The 24633-nt window shown below is 32.0% G+C and overlaps 1 protein-coding gene across 1 annotated transcript in view; it reads right to left on the bottom strand.

Moving 5' to 3' along the window:
* The window catches only part of Mmut (methylmalonyl-CoA mutase), a 33336-nt gene that overhangs the window by 7005 nt on the left and 1698 nt on the right, over positions 1-24633 (bottom strand). Inside the window, exons 2-11 of the mRNA XM_027938275.2 lie at positions 22173-22596; positions 20571-20938; positions 17569-17726; positions 15435-15606; positions 11804-12052; positions 10294-10405; positions 8928-9043; positions 6000-6115; positions 4346-4477; positions 2333-2480 (exon numbers count right to left, since the gene is read on the bottom strand). Coding sequence (XP_027794076.1) covers positions 2333-2480; positions 4346-4477; positions 6000-6115; positions 8928-9043; positions 10294-10405; positions 11804-12052; positions 15435-15606; positions 17569-17726; positions 20571-20938; positions 22173-22557 — 1956 coding nt within the window. The 5' untranslated portion in view covers positions 22558-22596. The remainder of the gene's footprint in view (positions 1-2332; positions 2481-4345; positions 4478-5999; positions 6116-8927; positions 9044-10293; positions 10406-11803; positions 12053-15434; positions 15607-17568; positions 17727-20570; positions 20939-22172; positions 22597-24633) is intronic.

Below are 24633 nucleotides of genomic sequence, written 5' to 3'. Positions count from 1 at the left end.
ATTCCTTTGCTGACTTCTCCTCTACTTCCACTTAATGTCCTGGTTCTCCTTTCATATTGCTATACATACTCCTCATGAGACATTTCATCCATCACCATGGTTTTAAGCAGCATTTATACACTGATAAAAGTCTCAAAACCTTTGTTTCTAACAGGGGTCCCTCTATACTCTAGACATGTATATCTAACTTATATGGTCACTTTTATCTGAATAGTCCATAAATACTATAAACACAACATGTCCAAAATCAAATTTAGCCTCTATATTAGTTTCCTAAGGCTGCAGTAGGAAATTCACACAAATAGCATGAGTTAAAAACAATAGAAATCTCTCATAGTTCTGTAGACTAGGCCAAAATCAAGGTGTCAGCAAGACCGTGTTCCCTACAAAAGGTTACAGAGAAGAATCCTTCCTTGCTTCTTCCTAACTTCTGTGGGCTGCCAGCAATCCTTAGATTTCTTGTTTTGTAGCTGCAGCATTCTAGTCTCTGTTTCTAATGTCTGTTTAAATCCCTAACAACTGTGATTTGGCAAAATCGGACTATAGATAAATGGTTATTTATCATCTGATTTAGCAAAGAAGTCACATCATTGATCAACAAGAATAGTTCTAACATGAATTGACTAATTTTTTTTTAACATTAGAGAGTAACAAGTAAAACACAGACATGTATCAGAACTTCCCTTGTTTAAAAGTTATGTTAAATCATACTTTTTGAATACTAGAAGAATATTTCTCAAATTTGGGGGCTTTTCATAATAATAGCAAAAAATGATAAAACTTTAAATTAATTTGCATTTATTTACATTCCCTTCATCACGTTTATATAGCTAGATCATGAAGAAGACAATGAATTAATTCCTAATTTTTAATGTTTGCTGATTTCCATGATGTAAACATTCCAACCATAACCAGTTTTAGTCTATCAGCATGATGTTGCTGAATGCACAGCTCAGAAAAAATGCTCATTAGCTCACAATTATACAATATCTCCAATATGTGGACATGAGAGATTGAAATAGCCTCAAGAGCACATATAATAATAAAATATAGTAAGATAAATAGGAGGCAATATGTTTTGAGTACCTATCACCTTTACTTTTTTTATTTATTATTTTAGTTTTTGATACCTGGGATTGAGCCCAGGGGCACTTAACTACTGAGCTACACAACCAAACCTTTATTATATACTATTATTTAAAGACAGGGTTTCACAAAGTTGCTTAGGGCCTCACTAAGTTGCTTAGGCTGGCTTCAAACTCACAGTCCTCCTGCCTCAGCCTCTCGAGCCTATGGGATTATAGGCATGCGCCACCATGCCCCACTCACCTTTACTTTTAATATCATTTATTCAGCAATGTTAATGGCAATGTGAAACAACTGGTTTTCAAAATACCTACAAATTTAACTCCTGAATGCTTCACTAGTCAATGCTGGTTCTCTTAATACTGCCTACATATCTAAAAATACCCCATTATTACATTTTCTGCAAAATCTTTTAACTGTGACTTGATTTCTACTGTGATCCTGACATCACTTTAGTTAAGATTTCCATATTTCCATATTTCATATTCATATTTCATATTCCATATTTCCATATTTCACTCATATTATTGGACATCTTAACTGGACTCCTTGTATCTTGCTGCAGCTCCTCTCATTCAACTTAAGAAAGTGATTTTACTAGAAAGTGAGCTTTCTAAAATACAAATTTGATTGTGCTCCTTACCCAAACATCTTTGAGATGAACCTTCTTACATTGCATAAAAGGATATTAATAATTTTCACCCCATCCCCAGAACTGCATTCTGATTTTACCTTTGCAGTTAGCTGAAGGTTTCATGCCTTCTTATTGCTCCCTCTCTCAGCTAAAGCTGACCCTCCTTTGTAGCACTGCCTTCCCTGCCTTGTTCTCTCAGCTTCTGAAAGGCCAGTGAGAGAGTAAGAAAGAAGAAAACCTTCTTATAGATTGAGCATACTCTTATGTTTTATGTCCTTTCAAAACACTTTCCACCATCCCTTGTGGGCTATCTTTCCAACAACATATTAAGTCACCTCTCAAAGAGTACAATGAAATCTTTGAAAGTTATTTACAGTTTCCAAAGTCTAATAAAAATTGTAATTCTGAACTGAAATTTAAGTATACAAAGTTAGAATTAATATGAATTTCATTTTAATTTTTCATAATTAGATTAAAGCATTCAATAATTAGAGGACTGGTTGAACAAGTTTTTTTTATAACTTTAAAAACATCACATTGATCTATCATTTTCTATTTTTTAAATGAGACTTATAGCATACTATTTGAAACTGTCCCCACAATTTTTCATACCTGAAAAAGAGGGCCTATGTCCACATCAAAACCAAGATCGGCAAATCCTGTAGCAATAACTTTTGCTCCTCTGTCATGACCATCTTGTCCCATTTTTGCTACAAGAAGACGAGGTCTGCGACCTTCCCGTTCCATGAATTTATGAACTCTAACGAACATTTTAGAAGACAACAACAGTTAAGTATCAATTGACCAAAGGTGGGATATAGAAACTATAATTTATTCACAGTAAATGTTCATGAACCCTTGATCTCTTCACTTGTGTTTTCTTAATATCTTTATTTTACATTGAGATGGGTATTAAAGCCTAAAATGTTTACTATTTTCCTCTTAGAGGTGAAAGACAGCCTAGCCTGTAAGCCCATTACTCAGAGAATATCCAGTGAAGCCAGATGAAAAATGACAACTTTCGAATCTCTTCATCTGGTACCCTTCAGATTCCTTTACACAATAAGTGACCCACTAGTTTTAAATTATCTCTATCTTATCTCCCATTCACAACTATGAACTCTACCAAGCTGACTGCAATATAATTTTTTATAATGTTTCATCAAAATGACTGCTTTGTTAATATGACAAATTTAAGCAGAACATAAAAAATACTGCATTTATTCTGTTAATAGAAAAGAACTTTCCTTTTGATGACTTCCATATTGGTTGTTTTAATATCTTTGTAGTATATAAAAATTAATAGAAAGTTCCTAATAGGAAGCTTGTTACAAAGGTTCAGGACACCAATCCCTAAAAAATCCAGTTTTTACACTTGAGAAACATGATCACATTATTCCATATTTTCACTTCATGCTGTGACAGTGTCATTTACTGTCAGTTCAGTGAAGACTGATTTTAATTTATGCATAGATATTAACCAGATGTTTATTTTTAAATGGAAAAAAATCAAGACTTTATAATTTTATTCTAGCAATTGAACAAATAAACTTAAGAAAACATGCAAGATTACTAAAGTAAACAGATTGAAAGCAAAATACCTGGAGAATATGAAGCAACATTAGTATTAATGATACAAACATCTGTTTGAAATGAGAACTCTTAAAGAAACTACAGTGAAAATTTAAGATATGATTAATTTTACTAAAACTAATATTAACAGTTTCAAAGTTCTTTTAATCTTTATTGATACTGAATATGTTATAAAATTACATATAATTATTCAAAATCATGCTCAGCTTAATGACCAGGACATATTCTAAGAAATGTATAGTTATGTGATTTTGTCACTGTGTGAACATCATAGAGCCTACTTAAAAAACTTAGATGGTGTAGCCTACTGCACACTTCGGCTCTATATGGAGAAAACATGATCTTAAATAAAGCACAAGAGAAAATGACATGATCAAGAGACTTTATAAATGTAAGATATATGAGGCTTCTGCCAACATAACATAGCATATTCTTTTATAATAAACATATTTTATAAGTAGGAATACATTCTAAAATAACAATAAAAGCACAATAAACTAGTAACAGAGTTATTATCATCATTATTATGTATTGCTTATAACTATATGTTCTATACTTGTATTCAACTGTCAGCATATAGATTTATACCAGCATCACCACAAACATGAGTAATATGTTGTGCCTCATGTTACTATAGCTACGGCTACAACAAGATAAGGAGACAGAAATTTTTTAGCATCATTATGACCTTATGAAACTACCACTGCATATGTGGCCCACTGGCATTTTGCACTTTGGCACATGACTGTATAGTATATTTATAATTATATATTAGTATAATAAATTATATATCATATATAATTCATGAACTTTATATGGATTATATAATTATATCTTATATAATACATAAATATATATTTAATATTAATTAGTTTTATTAGAATTACAGTCTAATTACAGTCTAGTAGTAAAGTCAATTCAAACATTTTCCAAGTTGTATATGAAAAAACTATGCTAAGGTCCCAGTAAATTCAAGGGAATTGGGTTAACAGAAAAGATGAACTTCTATCTTAAAAAAATCTCACATTTTACCTATTGATAGCAGAAGTTATCTCTTTACTTTCTCCAAATTCTTGGCGATATGCTCCACTCACCATACGATCATTAGCTTTATGTTCACCAAATACCTTTTTCATAGCATCTGTGATTTCTCCAACTGTACATCTAAAATATTAAATGGAGGTTCCAGTAACATCATTACTTTGAAATAAATAGTTTACCTTAATACTATAATTAGACATATTCTATTTATCTAAGTAAAAATATGCTATCAAAAATTTAAACAAGAATGTTTTAAAGTATAATCAAAGCAGCTTTCCTGAGAATACATAGAAAAAGTGATTCTGAATGTCTATATGCATTGTAATCTCTTTTCAACATGTAACAAAAATTCACCTGAATGACTAAAAACTACAGACAAGTATCTGAAGATTACTGAATATATTACTACTTAAGAATACAAATGAACAAAAAGTAAGACTCCCCTCTTATTTTTTGATAAGTATATCTTTTTAAATATTTATTTTTTTAGTTATAATACCTTTATTTTCTTTTTATGTGCTGCTGAGGATCGAACCCAGTACCTCATGCATGCTCAGTGAGCGCTCTACCTCTGAGCCACAACCCCAGTCCTGATAAGTATATCTTTTAACATTTTTCAACAAAGAGAAGGTTGCTGGAGAATTTAGTAAGACCAGTTATACTATAGAAGAAACCAGAAAAAGTAGGCTAAGATGTTAACCTAAAATAAAGAGACCGGGAAATTTTAAAATGCACCTTACTGACTGCAGTGATGCATGCCTGCAATCCTAGAACTGAGGAGGCTGAGGCAGGAGGATTGCAAGTTTAAGTTCAGCCTCAGCAATTTATTGAGACCCTCAGCAACTTAGTGAGAATGAGGAAGTAGCTTAGTGCAAAGTACCCCTGGGTTAAATACCCAGTACCAAACAACAACAAAAACCAACTACTCTGTTTTTAAAACAATCCCTTTAGCAAGAAGAGAAAATGATTGGAATAGGGATTCAGGGAAAATGATTGGGACAGGGAAGATGGTTCTTCTGTTTCCTTCAGGATTAAGAATAATTCAAAATATATAGCATGACAATTGGTTTATTCAATTCTCAAAAAAATGTTACCCATATACCACCAAGGCCTGTCTAATGGGTTAAATATCAAGTTGGTTCACCTTGACAATATACTTGTAAGCATAGCAAATTTCAATCTACAAAGCTGTGAAATAGATTCTTTATAATAGCTTCAAATGTCCTGAGCCACAATGTAATATACAAGCATTAATATAACCAATTCACAGTATACTAATGTGGGACACAGTAACACTTGCCTACAATCACAGCAACTCAGGAGGCTGAAGCAGGAGAATCACAAGTTCAAAGCTAGCCTGGGCAATTTAGCAAGAGTGTCTCAAAATACAAAATAAAAAGTGCTGGTGGTGTAGCTCAGAGGTACAGTGCCCCTGGGTTCAATCACCAGTATCACTACCCCAAAGTATATTAATGTTTCAAATGTACAGATACTTAAGGAAAAATAATAATTAAAGTTGTTATGTTTTCCATTATTTTCCTTTGAGCTTTCAGGTTTACAGGAAGAATATTTCACTTAAGTACATTCTGAAGAAGTAAAGTGATCAACTTTTAGTATTTCAAAAACTTGTAGTATATATCCTCACCTTGCACGAGCTGCATCCACTGCAAGAGCCAAAATATTTCCATCTCCGCTGGCTGCACACTGGGTTAGTGCAGCAAGACACCGTTCAGCCAAAGCTTGATCCCTGCTGGATTTGATCTTATAAAAAAGGTAAAAAAAAAAAAAAAAAAAAAAGAGGAAAATTTACATCAACATGTAATAAAACAGATATTAGGGGCTGGGGTTGTAGCTCAAGTGGTAGCGCGCTCGTCTGGCATGCGCAAGGCACTGGGTTCGATCCTCAGCACCACATAAAAATAAAATAAAGATACTGTGTCCACCTAAAACTAAAAAATTGAAATTAAAAAAAAAACAGATATTAGGAGATTAGACCCTGACATATACAATATGAAATTTTCTGTAATCCTAACCTCAAAAATGAGAGAAGAAATAAAGAGAATAATATATAACCTAAGAAGTACATTCATTCATACAATTCATTCACTCAGGATCTCCTAAAATAGTACTAATTCAATACAATACTAACAAATCAGAAACAAACAGGGAAATACTACTGCTGATATAGCTACTTAGACTTTCCTAAAGTAGCAAGACATTGAAAACAAGTGCATCTTTTATAGAATTATTTCAACAGAATATTAAAGATTCATAGTAAGAAGGAAAGAAATAGATCAGAACTTAGAAAATATTTTAGTTAAATTTTAAGTTTCCTTTAGCTAATTAACAATATATTGGTAATAATACCTATACATATATTGCTGTTCTTTGTGTTTAAAATAATCCCAAGAGGTGACAGAAAGAGAGAGAAAAACAAACAATGTAAATTATGGTTAAAAACATTTCCAGTAGATCCTAGCTCTACTCTTCTCTGCCAACAATTTGCCAAAATGGTTACTCAAATTCAATGTTTTATAAGCTGTACCATCTGAAAATAAGCCTAAAATATGATACTGTTCAAAATGCTGCCAAAAAATCATATAGAATCTATAATAAGAGGTGGGATGAAAAATTTACATTAGGGTATAGAAAAATTCCACTCCAAACTCTATGGAAATGCTCATTTTTCTATATATATTTTCATTTTATGTAATCTAATTTGCAAGCTTTTTCTATTATAAGGGAGGCAATATAGTAGTATGGTGTTTCTTGAATGGTGGTTTTAATCCATTGGATGATGATATAGAATTAGTGAACTATAATTAGAAAAGAAATAGAATAGAAAATATCTAAGTGGATGGCTCATAGTTTGAAAAAGTACTGTTTTGTAAAACTTTTATTTCAGTTATGAGCACATTCACATGAGTGTATGTAGACAGGCATGTAGGTGAAATGTACTTTTAACTGTGAGTCACGTTCCAAAAAGTTGGGATGACACTAGCATGGAGTTGAAAGCACAGGCATAGGAACAACATTTGGGTTCAAGTTCCAGCTCTGACATTTACTAGCTGATAGTATAAAAGAAAATTATTAACATCTCTTTATATCAATCTTCTGTCAAATTGGATTTATGAAAAAAAAAAACAGTTCTGACAAGGATGAAATGAGAAAATGCATACCTAAAACAATTCCTAGTATAGCACTGGCACTCAATAAATCTCAATTTTATGAAAGAAATTTAAGAATTAAGAATTTCATTAAGAATTAAGAATTTCATGGTTTTAGGAAACAAGAGCTTCTGCATTTACAGCCAGTATAACATATATATGAATTAACATCTTATCATTGGATCCCTGTAAAGTAATAAGTATAGTAAATACCTACAAAGCAAAATAATATAGAAAAACAACAGTCTAAGAAAAGAACTTAGCACAGTGTGTGGTACATATAAGGTGCTCAAAAAATGTTAACAATTATTGCACTATTGTCCTTACTGAATTTCTCTTTCTTACCAAAAATAAGGCTTATCATTGTTTATGATAAATGGAATCCCTCAAGCTTGAGGGTATAGAGTTAATAAGAACCTAAAGTACTGGAGAAGGAAAAAAGTTTTCTCTTAACAAAATAAATACTAAGACTTTGGAGATCACTGAAAATAAAATGGTACATGCTAAATAGGGTCTTTCTTAAAAATGATAAAATTATAAGAGTGAAAAATCATTGTTATTCCTGATTAGATTGAAAGTGTATGTGTAAACGATATCATTAAACACCTACCACTAACAATGAAAAAAATTTGACACCGACAATCATGCATTCAATATAACTGGGCAGTTTTAAATAACCAGAAGAAAAGGGAACAAAGAAAAATCATTGTGGGATTTTGTTTTGTGACTTAGAAATAGCGAGTAATTACAAATGCCAGAGATTAGGAGCTCCAGGTAGCTTGTTACAAGAGAAATACACAGGTTACAGCAGTAAAAATTAATGTTTTATCTATTTTGGTATTTTACATAATTTTACTTATCTCAATGAGGAACTGAAAATAAAAAGGATACATAATCAAAATAAATATATAATACTCAAAATTAAGTTCATTATAAACTGTAGCATATCTATCGTTGGATTTTAATAATCAGAAAGCAAATCATTCTTTCATAGTAGTATCATAGTAGAAAGAAATTACAATGAAAAGCCCTAGATTCAAAAATGGACTCTGAACTTTCTTTTCTTTTTTTTTTTTACTTTTGAGTGATTTACATAATTATATAAGCCTCAGTTCTAATCAGTAAATTATGTAAGGTACAATTATTTTAATACTAAAATATAAGTTTCACAGGGGCAAATATCATAGTTTAAAAATACTTGAGTTTCTGGTGTCAACAGACTTCAATTGAGTCTTGGCTGTTCATTTATCCCAATCAAGTTTCTTATCTTTAGTTTCTCTGTTGTTAAAAAGATAGGAGTAATACCCATCTCATGCAATTGTTGTGAAGATTAAAACAGGACAATGTAAGGAATTATCCAGCATCCAGAAAACAGAAAATACTTATAAAATAATAGCCATTCATACCTTTTTAAGTTTTTCAATCTGCGTCTTACGCACTGAAGTATTATCAATTGCCAGAACTTCTACAGATTCTTCTTTTTCCAACTGGTACTTATTTACTCCAACAATTACTTCAGAACCTATAAATTTCCAAAAGGAAAATAATATAGAGATTCTATTCACAAATAATTGCCTAACAATGATGCTGTAATTATCATGTATTTTCCATAACAATAAAAGTAATATTCCTAACTTTTAATGAAACTTCAGTATAGAACAGCAAATCTCAAATTTGGGGTGAAGGTGCAAGGGGAAAGTACAGTTGCATATGAGAATTTCTATGAAGGAGGACTTTTATTTTCTCCCAAACTACATGCTTTTTCAGTGTTCCTGATAAGCCTTCTTACAACATTACAAAACATAAGTAATCAGAGCAGTTACCATGCAAGATTTAAAAGCTAGAGAATCAACACCCAACAGCTTTTCTAAATTTTCTTGGATTTTCTTACAGTAAATCACTTTCAAACATAAAATACAGCTGGGCATGGTGGCACACACCTGTAATCCCAGCAGCTCAGAAGGCTGAGTCAGCAGGAGGATCATGAGTTCAAAGACAGCTTCAGCAAAATGAGAGGCGCTAAGCAACTCAGTGAGACTCTGTCTCAATAAAATGTAAAATAGGGCTGGGGATGTGGCTCAGTGGTCAAGTGCCCTTGAGTTCAATCCCCAGTACCAAAACAGACAAACAAAATAAATAAATAAATAAAATACAAACACTTTTTACTATCTATAAGTGATTAATCAGAATTAAAAAGGCACCTCCTTACATGATAAAAAATATATTTTGCCTCAAATTAACAGATTATTATTCTTATCTAAACACATCTTAACATTCCTACCCTAGCTTATATTCTTTATTTCCTTCATAGCAATTAACACAATCTGTAATTACTGTTTTTACTTATTCATTTTCTCTTTCCCCAGAATGTAAGTTCTCTGGCACAGAGTTTAGATCTGGCCTGATCATAGTTGTATGCCCAGACACAGCAAATGCTTCAAACTTAACATGGTAAAAAGGATTCATAGATTGAATGAATGAATGAATATGCCAATATAGAACACAATAATCACTGATAGTGTAATCTTCAAAATGTTACACTCATCTATGTATATATATATATATACATGGGTATACATTCATGGATACATATATATGCTTGCCTACATACATCTATGCAGGCACAAATACAAAAATATAAACATATATGGATATATAGAGAGATTTTTCTCAAAAATTATTTTTGTTTTATTAACTATATGTTATCATCAAACAAAAATTGGTATTTCTTGATACTGGATTTCATACACATACTCTTCCATTGTTTCTTACCAGAATCTATTCTAGCTTGTCTTCGGGCAGCACATTCTTCAATTCGAAGTTTAGGTAATCCCTCAGCTACAGCTTTGGCCATTCCACCCATTTCTTCAATTTCATTAATGAGCTAACAATAAGAAAAACAGAGTAATAAAACTAGAACACAATAAGAAAAATTTAAAGAACACAAATTAGCTCTGAGTGTTATTATATAATTACTAACAATACAATAAAATTATAAGCTGAAAGTCAATATTTCATAAGAAAGGAATTAAATAGCTAGCAAGGGAATTAATTAGAACTTGTGAGTTTAAAGTTTTCTGTTGAAAAGACAATAACAAAATAACAAGTATATTCTAAAGACAGAAAACTTCACTTTAATCTTGGGAGAAGACTAAAGTTTTCTGAGGAATCTCCATACTGCTTTCCATAGTTGTTGCACCAATTTGCAGTCCCACTGGCAATGTATAAGTGTACCTTTTTTCCCACATCCTTGCCAACATTATGAAGGGAAGGGAGGGAGAATGGGATTAGGAAAGATAGTAGAATGAATCAGACATAACTCTCCTATGTTCGTATATGAATACATGACCAGTGGAACTCCATATCATGTACAATCACAAGGATGGGATCCTAATTAGAGTAAGTTATACTTCATGTATGTATAATATGTCAAATGTACTGTCAAATTTTAAAACTTTTTTTAAAAATATTTATTTTTTAGTTTTAGGTAGACACAATATCTTTATTTTATATTTATGTTGTGCTGAGGATCGAACCCAGTGCCTCATGCGTGCTAGACGAGCACTCTACCACTGAGCCACAAATAGCCTCTAAAACTTTTTTAAAAAAGAAGTGCTTCAGAAAAACAGAAGCATGAGATTCAGGATTCAGAATACAACATAGAAGAAGTGAAAAAGTATTCTTAGCATAAAAGCAAGGAGAAGCCAAAGGACAACAATGATCAACATCTTAGAGAGAAACCACTTTAAATCAAATGAGAACATCAGAACACTTGGGAAGGAATTCGATAAGAGACAGGGAAAGTACTACAAGTGAGCTAAAATACTAAACTATCATACTAAGAAAAGAATAAATGCTGTCTAATGTTTAAACATGACAAAATTAGAAGAAAGAGTCATGTATGACTTTAAAGTAGATAAAAACAAAAAGGACAACAAACAAAAGTATGAAGCATATGCCAAGAAATAGAAAAAAAATAAGTGAAAAGCTAATGACTGCTTTTTTTTTTTGGTAAAAGTTCTTTAACTTTAGCAGTCTTTTTAACTCTTTGAGTGAAATACTTTAACATAAAAACAAACATTTTTAAATTGTTTCAATTTTGAAAACTACAAAATCAAATCTGAATTTCCCCTTTTCTCACATTTTCTAAATCTTGATATAAGTTTAAAAATGATTAGATTTATAAGGCAAACAAAACTCCCAAGAACTTTGATACATAAATGTATCAGTCATTATAAATTTATAAATCTTGACAGCAAAGCTGCAAAGAGGAGAAACTGACCTTTAAGGCAGCATCATAAACATCATTTGTGAGAGATTCCATCATATATGAACCCCCCCAAGGATCAGCCACTTTAGGAATGCCAGATTCTTCTTGAATGATGATCTGTGTGTTTCTGGCAATTCGAGCACTTTTCACAGTTGGCAAACCCAAAGCTTCATCAAAAGAATTTGTGTGCAAAGACTGAGTCCCTCCAAACACAGCTGCCATTGCTTCTACTGCAGTTCGGATAATGTTATTGTAGGGATCCTAAAACATTTGGTAAGAAATAGAAACAACAAAATAAGGAAACAGTTGATAGATGTTGTGATTATAAAAGGATATAATTAAGCAGATATAATTAAGCTGCCCACTTTCTATGCCAATGTCCACATTAGGCTTCAAAATATCAAATAAACTTAAGACAAATTAGTGATTATTAGTGGAATTAGAATTAAAAACCAACTGTACAGTATACGCTCAGGAACTAAAGCATTGTGAAATATCAAACATTTGTTGTGCCCACTTTTATACTTCATAAATATTTGATAACAATATCATGTATTTTCTCCTTAGATTTTATGAGCCCTCATCTCCTAATTCTCTGTCTTCCAATTATATTTTAGAAATCAAAGTATGGACCTCCTCGATATGCACAAAATAGACACTCAATACATGAATAACTAATTAAAACAAATAAAAAATGAATAATAAAATGAACAATGGACTATGGGGTATGAAATCTGGGTTAGAACTTACTATGTTCCTAATTATAATTTGAGAAACTCATTTTATTTCCCTGAACTTTAGTTTCCTTAGCTTATAAAGTAAGCAAATTGAGATAAAAAAGTATTGTTAAAATTTCTCCCAAACTCAAAATCTCTTTCTCCATTTTTATAAGGACCTGAAGTTATATTTCATATGGAACATATAAGCTGTAATTCATTTTTAAATTTATAAAAGCAATGGAACTTTAAAATTATAAATTACTTTTAAACATATCAAAACACTTTATGTAAAATGAACATGTATAAAGACAAGATTATCTTTCAACTTTGTTTTCTAAATCCACTGTGGTTCACTTAATACCTACTTTAATGTTAATAATTCATTTTCCACTGTTTATAATTTTGTAACCTACTTTATTTCCCTGTTCCAAAATTTGAACTTCATTCAATTTTGAGGCAGGGGGGAGAGTGAGTGCCAGGGATTGAACCCATGAGCACTTAACCACTGAGCCTCATCTTCACCCCTTTTTAAATTTTTCATTTTGAGACACGGTCTTACTAAGCTGCTTACGGTCTTGCTAAGTTTCTGAGACTAGCTTTGAACCCATGATCCTCTTGACTTAGCCTCCCTGAGCTGCTGAGATTACAAGTGTGCACCATTGAGCCTGGCTCCAAAATTTGTTCCTTTAGTAGAACATTACATATTACATTTTCACTAAATTACTTAGTTTTCATTCTTCATATGAAAACTGCGATTTTACAGAATTTTTGTTTTTCATTACAATTATTGTTGTATGAAGTATTCACAATGAATTTATTTTCCTGGTTTTTTATTTTACTTCTAGGCTATTATGTTTTATATTATATGCTGTGCTTCATTTTTCACTTATTATTCTAGACTAAATTTGCACACTGTCAAGTTCCTATGTAATTTCAGTAATTTTAATTTTTTTTTTATATATGACAGTGGAATGCATATATTCTTATTACACATACAGAGCACAATTTTTCATATCTCTGGTTGTATACAACATATATTCACAACAATTCATGTCTTCATAGATGTATTTTGAATAATAATGATCATCATATTCCACCATCATTTCTAACCCCATGCCAAAAGGCATTTGAAAAAATACAGATATATGCAAATAGTACAAGTTTAAATAATATATAATTTATTATGGGAAAATAGGTATTCTCATATATTGTTGATGGAACTATATTTTGAATCTTTGGAGGGTAATTTGGTAATATTATGAAATAGTTGATAGATTTTAGTCATACTGTGCAAAAAAAAATGCATTTTTACAAATACATGCATGCAACATTATTTGTGCAAAAAATTGCCAATTAAATGGCACTGTTTTTAAAAACATAACCAAAACTACAGAACACTATACAATTATTTTGGAGAGAGGAATATTTTTACATATAGGTGTGAAGTAAAACTTAGGAATATTGAATTTTACTTCAATCCCCATTTCCCCTCCCTTTTTGTCCCCTCTTCCCTCCTCTACTCTATTGATATTTTTTCTTTTGATTTTGAAAAATGATAAAATCTGATACCATATTAGATTATGAATGAATTATTTGAGGTTTTGAAATGTAGCCAAGGTTCCAAACTTGGCCCTTTTTGTACTCCTTATAAAAAATTGCAAATGTATGCATCTTAGAAGAGTCCATCCTGTAAATTTTTGGAATATATATGTCTCCATCAATGATATAAAGAATAGTTTTGTATTGTTTTTGTTTGTTTGTTTTGAGAGAGAGAGAGAGAGAATTTTATTTATTTTTTAGTTTTTCAGCAGACACAACATCTTTGTTTGTATGTGGTGCTGAGGATGGAACCCGGGCCGCATGCATGCCAGGCGAGCGCGCTAACACTTGAGCCACATCCCCAGCCCAAAGAATAGTTTTAATAATAGTATTTAAGAAATGAATAATCTTTATAAATTACTTGCTCTTTATGTAATCATTAAACATCTATTCACTGAGAGAAAAAAAGAGACAAGATTATGACCATAAAATTTTAGTGTAATAAAATAGAATTAAAATAAATAACCCCAGAGATAATAGTATTTAAATGGTCTGCTTGCTCTAATGCTTGCTTGAACACAGAGCTTTTATAAACAAAATGCATATATATGATATCAACTTTTAATTACTCAGTTTTATATTAAGACTCCTATTAAAACTATATGATAGTAGTAATTAAATTATGATTTTAGATTTTTCTCATCATCAAATATTTTTTACTTTTTAAAAAATTTATTTTTATTACAGCATTATAATTATACATAGTATTTTACTTCAATCCCCATTCCCCCTCCCTTTTTGTCCCCTCTTCCCTCCCACTTTTCTCCCTTCTCTACTCTATTGATCTTCCTTTCACTCCTTTGTTTAATTTATTTTATTTTATTATTTATTTATTTTTGGTATCAAAATTTATTTATTTTGGTACCAAGGATTAAACTCAGGGGCACTCAACCACTGAGCCACATCTCTAACCCTATTTTCTATTTTTTTCAGAGACAGGGTCTCATTAAGTTGTTTAGTACCTTACTTTTGCTGAGGCTTGCTTTCGCTCCTATCTCAGCCTCTCAAGCCACTGGGATTAAAGGCATAAGTCGCCATGCCAAGCTATTTTTGATTGCTACCTTCTACATATACCTAAAGGAGAAATTCCCTTAAAAACGTAAAACAGCACTGTAAGATTTAAATGATATTATATTGTTAACCACTAGATGGAGCAAATTTTATTTATGCAATATGATAAATACAAATTTAAGTGTGTTTTATGCTTCTGAATATTTATGATTTTTCAAATGTTAACAGATAAATTCTACATGCTTGTACCATGTTGGTATAAGGAAATATTCATTTTCTTCATTAATATTCTCTATTTTGAATTATATACATACCTGTTCAGTAAGTGACCATCCTGATGTCTGACAATGTGCTCTTAGAAGAAGAGATTTAGAATTTTTAGGCTGAAACATTTGCTCTATTAAATGAGCCCACAGTCTTCTCCCAGCTCTCATCTTTGCTATTTCCATATAGAAGTTCATCCCAATTCCCCAGAAGAAAGACAACCTAAAACAATAATGTTAAATCCAGAATTTGCTTAAATTTAACAATATAAAACAGAAAATTAATTAATTAATATAAAACAGAAAATTAACACACTAGAAAATCAATATCCAGATTTTAATATCAAACATCTTAATTTGAATTAAAAAATACACACATATATAAGTATGTGCAAACCTTAACATACAAAAGTATAATTTTATGCATGTAGAAGAAATAGCTTAGAAGTAGCCTAAAAACTATTCAATTTGCAATTGTTTTTCCTTAGGAAATAATCTCCTAATGTGTCCTTGATTAAATATTCATTTTCTAAAAAATAAAAAATATTTTAGCAATATTCAGTATGTAAGGCAGGGTTTTTTATGGAGGGAATAAATGTCAAACTTGCTTTGAATGGGTAGCAAAAATACATTTTTTGGCGGGGTAGGGGTAGTGCACACCTGAAATTATAGCACTGGAAAGGCAGGAGGATTCCAAGTTTCTGGCCAGTGTTAGCAACTTAGTGAGACCCTGTATCACAATTTTTTAAAAAATTAAAAGAGCTGGGAGTGCAGCTCAGGGGTAAAGCACCCCTGGTTTCAATATCCAGTACCACACACACAAAAAAAGTTTGGAATTTTTTTCATACTATTTATGATTTGGTCTGAGCAGATTTTTCTCCAATTTGTCTCTAATTTTACCATTCTCTGCTATCTTATATTCTGTAGTTGATACAGGTTACTTAATCACTTCTAAAACCACAAAGGTTATGATATCTTAAATAAAACAAGGTGAACTTTAAGAAACCAAAACTTAATTAAAAAAATACTTCATGTATATTTGGAAGAAGTTCCTAATATAGTATTTTTCAAATATTTTGGTCCCACAAACTTTTTTTTAAAATTTTTTATTTGTAGGTGGACACAGTACCTTTATTTTATTTTTATGTGGTGCTGAGGATCGAATCCAGTGCCCCATGCATGCCAGGCAAGCACACCACCTCTGAGCCACAACCCCAGCTCCCCCACAAACTCTTTAAACTCTTAAAAATTAATGAAGATCCTAAGGAATATTTCTTCATTTGGGTAATATCTATCAATATTTTATTTACTAGTTCATTTAAAAACAACAATAAACTTACAACATGTTAACATTAAGTAATATTTTTATGAAAATAGGTATACTTCTCTAACACAAAAATTGTAATAAAAAATCATTATTTTTACATTTTTTGCAAATGTCTGTAACAATTTTTGTAGTCTTAGATCTGATGCTGCATTCAATCTGTTGCAACATTGCATCTCATGTGAGTTCTGGAAAACTCCACTATAATCTTGGGAGAATTAAAGTGAAAAAGGCAAATAAAGTTGTAAGTTAGTCATGAAAACAGCTTTGACCTTGAAGGCCCCATTAAAGGTCTAGCAATCCCCATGAGTCCTTGGACCACATTTTGAGAACTGCTATCATAAAAAATATGCAACATCCTGGTATATAGGAACATTCACTGATCTCTAAAAGGCAGAAGTCATGTTTTCCAAGTGCTGTACTGCCAGCATACAGGTTAGTGCTTGGCTCAGAGCAAAGCTTAACAAGTAAATACTTTATAAACCATATTTTTCCTTTTACTTTTTCATACAACTTTATTAACAAGATTTTTTTGAAACACGTTTCATAGCACTGTGCATACAATATTTATATTACATAAGTACAACAGAAAAAAGTAACAGATGATTTCCATATTTTCAAATGGAAAAATTAATAAAAGTAAAATTGCTTAATCTTATGTTTACATTTTAATATAATTTGTCAATAAACAGTATTCAATTATTCTCTCATTAACACATAGATAAAACATAAGACAATCCAAAACTAGCATGACATTTATATTTGTAAATCCATTTTGTCAACATATTTTGCTGCACAGTAATAAAATGGTTTTAAGAATCTTCTTAATTTTGAGACAATATCTAAATTTAATTTACTTACCTTGGTGCAAATTCATCAATTGTTAGGCCAGCTTGGAGTCCAGTTCTACAGTACTCCAATCCATCTGCTATAGTATAGGCCAGTTCCAGAATGGCATCGGCTCCTGCTTCCTGCATATGGTATCCACTTATTGAAATTGAATTAAATTTTGGCATGTGCTATATAAAATAAAAATCACAAGTGAACAAAAATATTAGGAGATTGTATTAAAACAATTTTCTAAGAGCAATTATTAAAAAATGATGTTCAAGTCAGATATACTTGATAATTCATACTATTTACTGAATACATTTAAGGATTGCTATACTAAATTCCATCTCAAATTTAAAAGATCTATCCATAAATCATCAAAAAGACTGAACCTGTTTTATTTTTCTAATGGAAAGAATCTGCATTAACCATTCTTTAGATTAAATAAAAGAAAATATCATTGATTCCAAACCAATACTCTGGCCTCAGAAGAAGATGTATCGATTTGATATTATTTACTAGTTATTCATTTACTCTTTGGAATGAAGGCATCAAACATGAATAAGCACACAGTGGAAAAATTATTTTCAAATGAAACAAGATAAAAGGAAGGCTAAAAAATAAAAAATGGGGGTTGGGGTTGTGGCTCAGTGGTAAAGCAGTTGTCTGACGTGTGAGGCACTGAGTTTGATTCTCAGCACCACATATAAATAAATGAATAAAATAAAGGTCTATCGATAACTAAAAAAAATTTTAAAGATAAAAATTGGTTTGATTTATTGTTAGATTTAATGCTAAGCATATCTCAGTTGGGTTCTTTTTACCACAATCACTAAAAGAACTGCATTTCCACTCTTACCCTAAAATTTCATGTTAGATAAAGTATATAATCACAAGTGTTCTACAGAGTTCAAAAATTATTATCCTTCCAGAATTAACTAAATATCAAATAATAAAAACTCAATCACAAAGAAATTGTACAGTGTTTAAAAGGACACACTCTCGAATCAGAGAGCTCAGATTCTGTGCCACTCAACTAGCTGAGACTGTACGCATGTCTCTCAGTCTGTCTATTCCTTAGTTTCCTAAACTACAAAATAGAGGCAATAACTATAACTTTCTCATCGAATTGTTTTAGGATTAAATGAAATGACTCATCTAAACAATTTAGTATTATTCCAGCATATAGTACATACTCAAAAATCTTCCAGATACTACACTAAACAAAATAAGGCAGGTACACAAAGGCATTAGTCTATGATTCCTCTTATAAAAGCACTTAGAATATCAAATTCACAGAGATAGAAAGTAAAATGGTGGTTTCCAAGAGTAGTAGGGAGGGCAGAATGGGTACTTATTGATTAATAGATATAATAGAGTTTCAGTTTTGCTAGAGGAGAAAGTTCTGGAAATAAATGATAGTTACGGTTACCCAACAATGTGAACGTACTCAATGCTACTGAACTGTATACTTAAAATGGTTAGGATGGTAATTTTATGACCTATTATTTTGCCAAAATTTAAAATTCTTTAAAAAATACAAAAATTCACATTCACAAAGTCCTTCAAAGTAACATTATTTGATCAGTATCTGAAGTTGGCATTATATCACTTATATGAAGGATTGTTATCAAGAGATTTTGAACTTGTGGATGGCATTAGAATCTTTCACAAGATGAAATACCCAACTATAAAATAGCACAGACTGCTATTATCTATACAATAATCATTCTCCCCCTTCCTCTATTAGTGGAACCATAAATTCAGAATAGCAAAATACGAAGCCCTACATTTCCACTGTTCTTTTACTAGTATTTGCATCCACTGAATTACAAGTGGGAGTTTGGTGTGTTCCCTATGGAAGTTCATTTTTAATTGGAGGAGCTTGGTCTCTCTTCCTCTGACACATACCTGGTCTACTTCCTTCCTTAACCAGAGCTGACACACTAACAGTAAAAGAGAAGCAAGATAAAAGGAGCCTGGAACCCTGATGAATACTGAGATTCCATTTAAGCAGTCCCCTGACTGTCCATCTTCTGACTTCTTTAGATGAAACTGACTTCTATTTAGTTTAAGTTACTGATATTTGTGTGTTTGCTATATGCTGCTAAACACGATCCTCCTATGTACATGTTCTTGAAATCTAAAAGTGACAGAAATGCATAAGTATATGCAATACACTTCATTTGGGCAGATGCTGTTCATGAAAAGAAGTAAAATTATAAAGTGTAAAACCTAATATCAAATGGGAAGCTGCATACCAATGCTTGTGGAGATAGCCATAATTATACAAGGGTGAATGAATTAAGTATCTTTTTTCTTTTCTTTTTCTTTTTTTTTTTTTTTGTAGTCCTGTGTGTGAATTAATAAGATTTAAAAACATTAGATGGAGAAGAGATTTTCCCCTTGCCATTAAATAATGGACTAATGTTAAGGTAGGTAAGGAGAAGCAGAGCAATTCTAGCAAGAAGTAAAATTTGAGAAACAGGTGGAAATATATATGAACTGCTCAAAGGAAAATGAAGGAGGAGGAGGAAAATGTTTTCCTATGCTATTTCTATAGCTAATACTGAGTAGGGAAGATGAATCTAATTCAGGGATGAATATTAGGGACCCCATTGATGTTGAAGATATAATTCAGATCTTTCAATCCTGCATTTAGCATAAATACACTGATATTCTGAGCCCATCTGTCTTGACAACAGTGTCTATTTCAACTATATCTGAATTCTGGAGAAAAATAAAAATTATAAATTATGAGACTTCCCTGACTCTACCAATTATCATAAAATTAAATTTAAACAATAAAGATAATACAGTAAATGTACATTGTGCAGGCTAATGTCAGACCATAAAATATACATCAAAGACAAAAACTAATAACAATAAAACACAATGACTTTTACATCAAAGACAAAAACTCATAACAATAAAACACAATGACCTTTCCAATATTCAAGTGAAGTCACAGAATTCTGTAAAAACTCCTATATTCAAACAAGTACAGCAAAACATATAATGATGAAGTATACCTTAGCTGTATATTGGAAGATGTCGGCAATAATTTTCATGGATGGTTCTGGAGGGAAAATATAAGTATTTCTGACCATAAACTCCTTTAGTATGTCATTTTGAATTGTTCCGGTAAGTTTCTCTTTGGGTACACCTTGTTCTTCTCCAGTTACTATAAAAGTTGCAAGAACTGGAATAACTGCTCCATTCATGGTCATGGAAACTGACATTTTTTCTAAAGGAATTCCATCAAAAAGAATTTTGGTATCTTCCACAGTATCAATAGCAACTCCAGCCATTCCAACATCACCACGAACTCGAGGGTTGTCTGAATCATAACCACGATGCGTTGCTAGATCAAAGGCAACTGATAACCCTTGTTGACCAGCTAAATATATAAGGAAATATTATGTAAGATTAGTATGGCATCAAAATGAACTGATTTACTTTAACACTACACAAAACACTGATTTGTCTCAGTACTGTATGTTTTACAACATTTTTAAAATTTTTTTTGTTGTTGTTGTAGTTGGACACATGCCTTTATATTATTTATTTGGGGTTTTTTTTTGTGCTGAGGATCAAACCCAGGACCTCGCATATGCTAGACAAGCACTCTACCGCAGAGCCACAGTCCTAGCCCTATTTTACAACATTTTAATGCTTAGATATCTTTAAGTAAAGATATTAGATGTTGTTTCTGATGTGCTAACAATGTAAAAACTGAGTTCCAAATCAATGAGAAAGAAGAGAACGATCATAGTATCTCATATACTCATGTCTATCTGAGATTTGTTGCTTAAGCTCAAGCGGCAAATCACCTGGTTTGTTCTTGACAGTTTTTGACTGAAATATTTCTAAAACTCATGAAAAGATTGGGCTGTTCAAATATAGTTAAAACAAGAGCATTTGTTTACTCACTTTTTTGTTCTTTAACATGGTCAGAAGAAGATGTTTTAGCTAACAGAATTATGAAAGACACCCCATCCCCGTTTTTTGGTGTAATTCTGGAGATTGAATCCACTACCTTTTACATGCTAGACAAGAGCTCTACTACTGAGCTACATCCCCAGACCACATCCAGAATTTTTAAATAAATATATAGTCTACACTAAACATATGTTCAATCCTCCATTAACAATACACACTTAGGAATGCTCAAGTTTAACATGTAACCAACATGATTTAATTATAGATCAGAAAAAGAAATTATAAACATAATTTTCAGAGAATGAATGCAAGATTGCACTGAATCTACCAGTATATTATCATTTTCTTTTTACTTTCTTTGGTCACAATTTAAACTATCTTCCCCTCCAATACTTATTCCAACAATAGTAATTAAAAGCTTTTCAAAGGTAAAGCAAAAGTCTTTTCTTCATACAACTTCACCTCACCTAATTGCTTTTATACATAAAGGTATAAGCACTTTGTTCTAACTCACTTATCCTTTTAATCACAGAAGTTGAAAAACATTCATTTTTTTCAGCATAGTCTCTAATCACAAAATTATAAAGTGAATATCTTAAAAGAGATTATTAGTGTCTCCTCAAAAAAACCAAAAAGCCAAGATTAGGAGTTATGTGTAATTAGAAATATAATGTCTCATGTTAAAATCTCACCTTTAATATTGTCTTTATAGAATTTGTTGCTTTCTTCCACAGTACTAAAACCTGCATATTGGCGGATGGTCCAGGGCCTAAAAGTATACATGGTAGGATAAGGTCCACGTGTGAATGGCTTCACTCCTGGAAGTTCTCCAGGTAAGTCCTTAGTATCCTCCTTGGAATACAAGGGCTTTATAGAGATCCCTTCTGGGGTGTGCCATATTAGGTCTTCTGGGTTTTTGCCTTTCAGCTGTTTTTTGGCCAGGGCAGCCCATTCTGGATGAAGAGGTTTCTGCTGATGTAGACACCGTATCCATCGGAGCCTGGAGGATGATGGTTCTTTTAACTGCTTCAGGTAATGGGGTGAAAGTGAAAAAAGCTGATTCTTTGCCCTCAACATGATGAAGCATGAAAATACTCAAGGAAATTGAGAACTGATCTAGAAAAATAAAAAAAAAATAGTTTGCATATATTTTAAAATATCCCTTTTGCTACTTTCTGCACCTAATATTGGCTCCTTTTCTCCACGTTTACAATTGTTCTAGTTCTTCTTCTTCTTCTTCTTCTTCTTTAGACCCTTAGTTGGCTTTACTGACCAGCCTTAGCACCATCTAATCCATTTACCCACTGACACCAGTGCAAATTTTGTCACATTCTCACAAAATTTTTCAAAGGTTCTGCATCATATTGAAGATAAAGTATAAATTCCTATTTTTTTCATTTAAAAGAGTTTTAATTAATATTTACTTCATGAAAGGCATTACTGTAGCTGGTAACGAAAAAAGTGGTAAAAAAAATCAAACAGGCATCTAAGACTTCCATAACCAGTTTCTGCTAACCTGTCAAACTCACATCTGACTTTGTCCACTCCACATTCTGTGTTAAACTCACATCTTCCTTTGTACTCTACATATTATATTCTTGAAATACTGGATTCCCTACAGTTCACTGCAGATGCGAAAGATTTATGAGTTTGTTCTGTTCTCCCTTCAGCCTAAAATATCCTGTTTTTATTTAGCTAATTCAGCTAAGGCATTATCTCTTAACATGCATTTTCTATATGCCAGGCACACAGAAGGCCCTGAGGACTTCACAGAGAGCAGAAATTTTAATTCTGAAAATACCAACAGGTAGGTATCAATATTGTCCTAATTTTAGAGACTTGAATGTAGAGAGCCTAATTTATTTCTTTCTTCTACTTTTTTTTTTTTTAAAGAAAACAGGGTCTGACAAATTTGCTAAGGGCCTAACAAAATTGGTGAGGCTGGCCTTGAACTTTCGGTTCTCCTGTCTCAACCTTCCCACAGTTGAGATTACACATGAAAACCACTATACCCAACTGACAGCCTAATTTCAAAGAACTTCCCTTTAATTAATATTTTTCCAGACTCCCTGAATCCAGAAGTTGGGCCAAATAGCCACATCAGTAATCTTGCTCCTTCCAGTTTACGAATTGCTCAAACATTAGGGCTATGTATTCTATGTATTTTTTTTGGGGGGGGGGGGTACTGGGGAATGAATCCAGGGATTCTCTATCACTGAGTCACATCCCCAGCCCTAATTTGTATTTTATTTAAAGACACGCTCTCACTGAGTTGCTTAGTACCTTGCTTTTTCTGAGGCTAGCTTTCAACTCATGATTCTCTTGTCTCAGTCTCCCGAATCGCTGGGATCACAGGTGTGCACCACTGAGCCCAGCTCTATGTATTTTTTTTAATATTTATTTTTTAGCTAAAGGTGGACACAATATCTTTTTTTTTTAGAGAGAGAGAGAGAGAGAATTTTTTTATATTTATTTTTCAGTTTTTGGTGGACACAACATCTTTATTTTATGTGGTGCTGAGGATCAACCCAGTGCCCCACGTATGCCAGGCGAGCGTGTTACCGCTTGAGCCACATACCCAGCCCCTGGACACAATATCTTTATTTTATTTTTATGTGGTGCTGAAGATCGAACCCAGGGCCTCACGCAGTCCAGGTGAGCGCGCTACTACTTGAGCCATATACCCAGCCCCTCTATGTATTCTTAATAACTAGCATAGAGTCTTACATTAAGTGATGGAGCCAATTTCATCACTTTACAGATATAGAAATTGAAGTTCAGAAAAATAAAGAAATAAAGTGGCTTGATCAAAATCCCATAGAGGAAAAGAGTAAACTGTTTATCTTAATTACTGAATAACTTTAGAGTTATCCAGCCTCAGTATACAGAGATTATCATTTTAAACTATTTTATATGCAAACATGATTAATAAATTTATCATACCATATTATTTTATACTGGTGAACCCACAAGATAAATGAATTTTAAATTCTATATTCCATACCATTTCTTAGATTTAATGAAGCATAAAAGACTAACACCATAGGGTCATGAAATAACAAACAATTCACTAGTGGAAGTATTAGCTATAACTGAATTGCAGCATATGCAAACACAGAATTTTTTATGTAGCTATTTAAATATTTAGGAAAC

The sequence above is a fragment of the Marmota flaviventris genome, chromosome 6 (genome assembly GCF_047511675.1).
Source record: "Marmota flaviventris isolate mMarFla1 chromosome 6, mMarFla1.hap1, whole genome shotgun sequence".
NCBI classification, from domain to species: Eukaryota; Metazoa; Chordata; class Mammalia; order Rodentia; family Sciuridae; genus Marmota; species Marmota flaviventris.
Note: the sequence above shows the minus strand (reverse complement) of the source record. Positions and strands in the feature narration are given on the sequence as shown.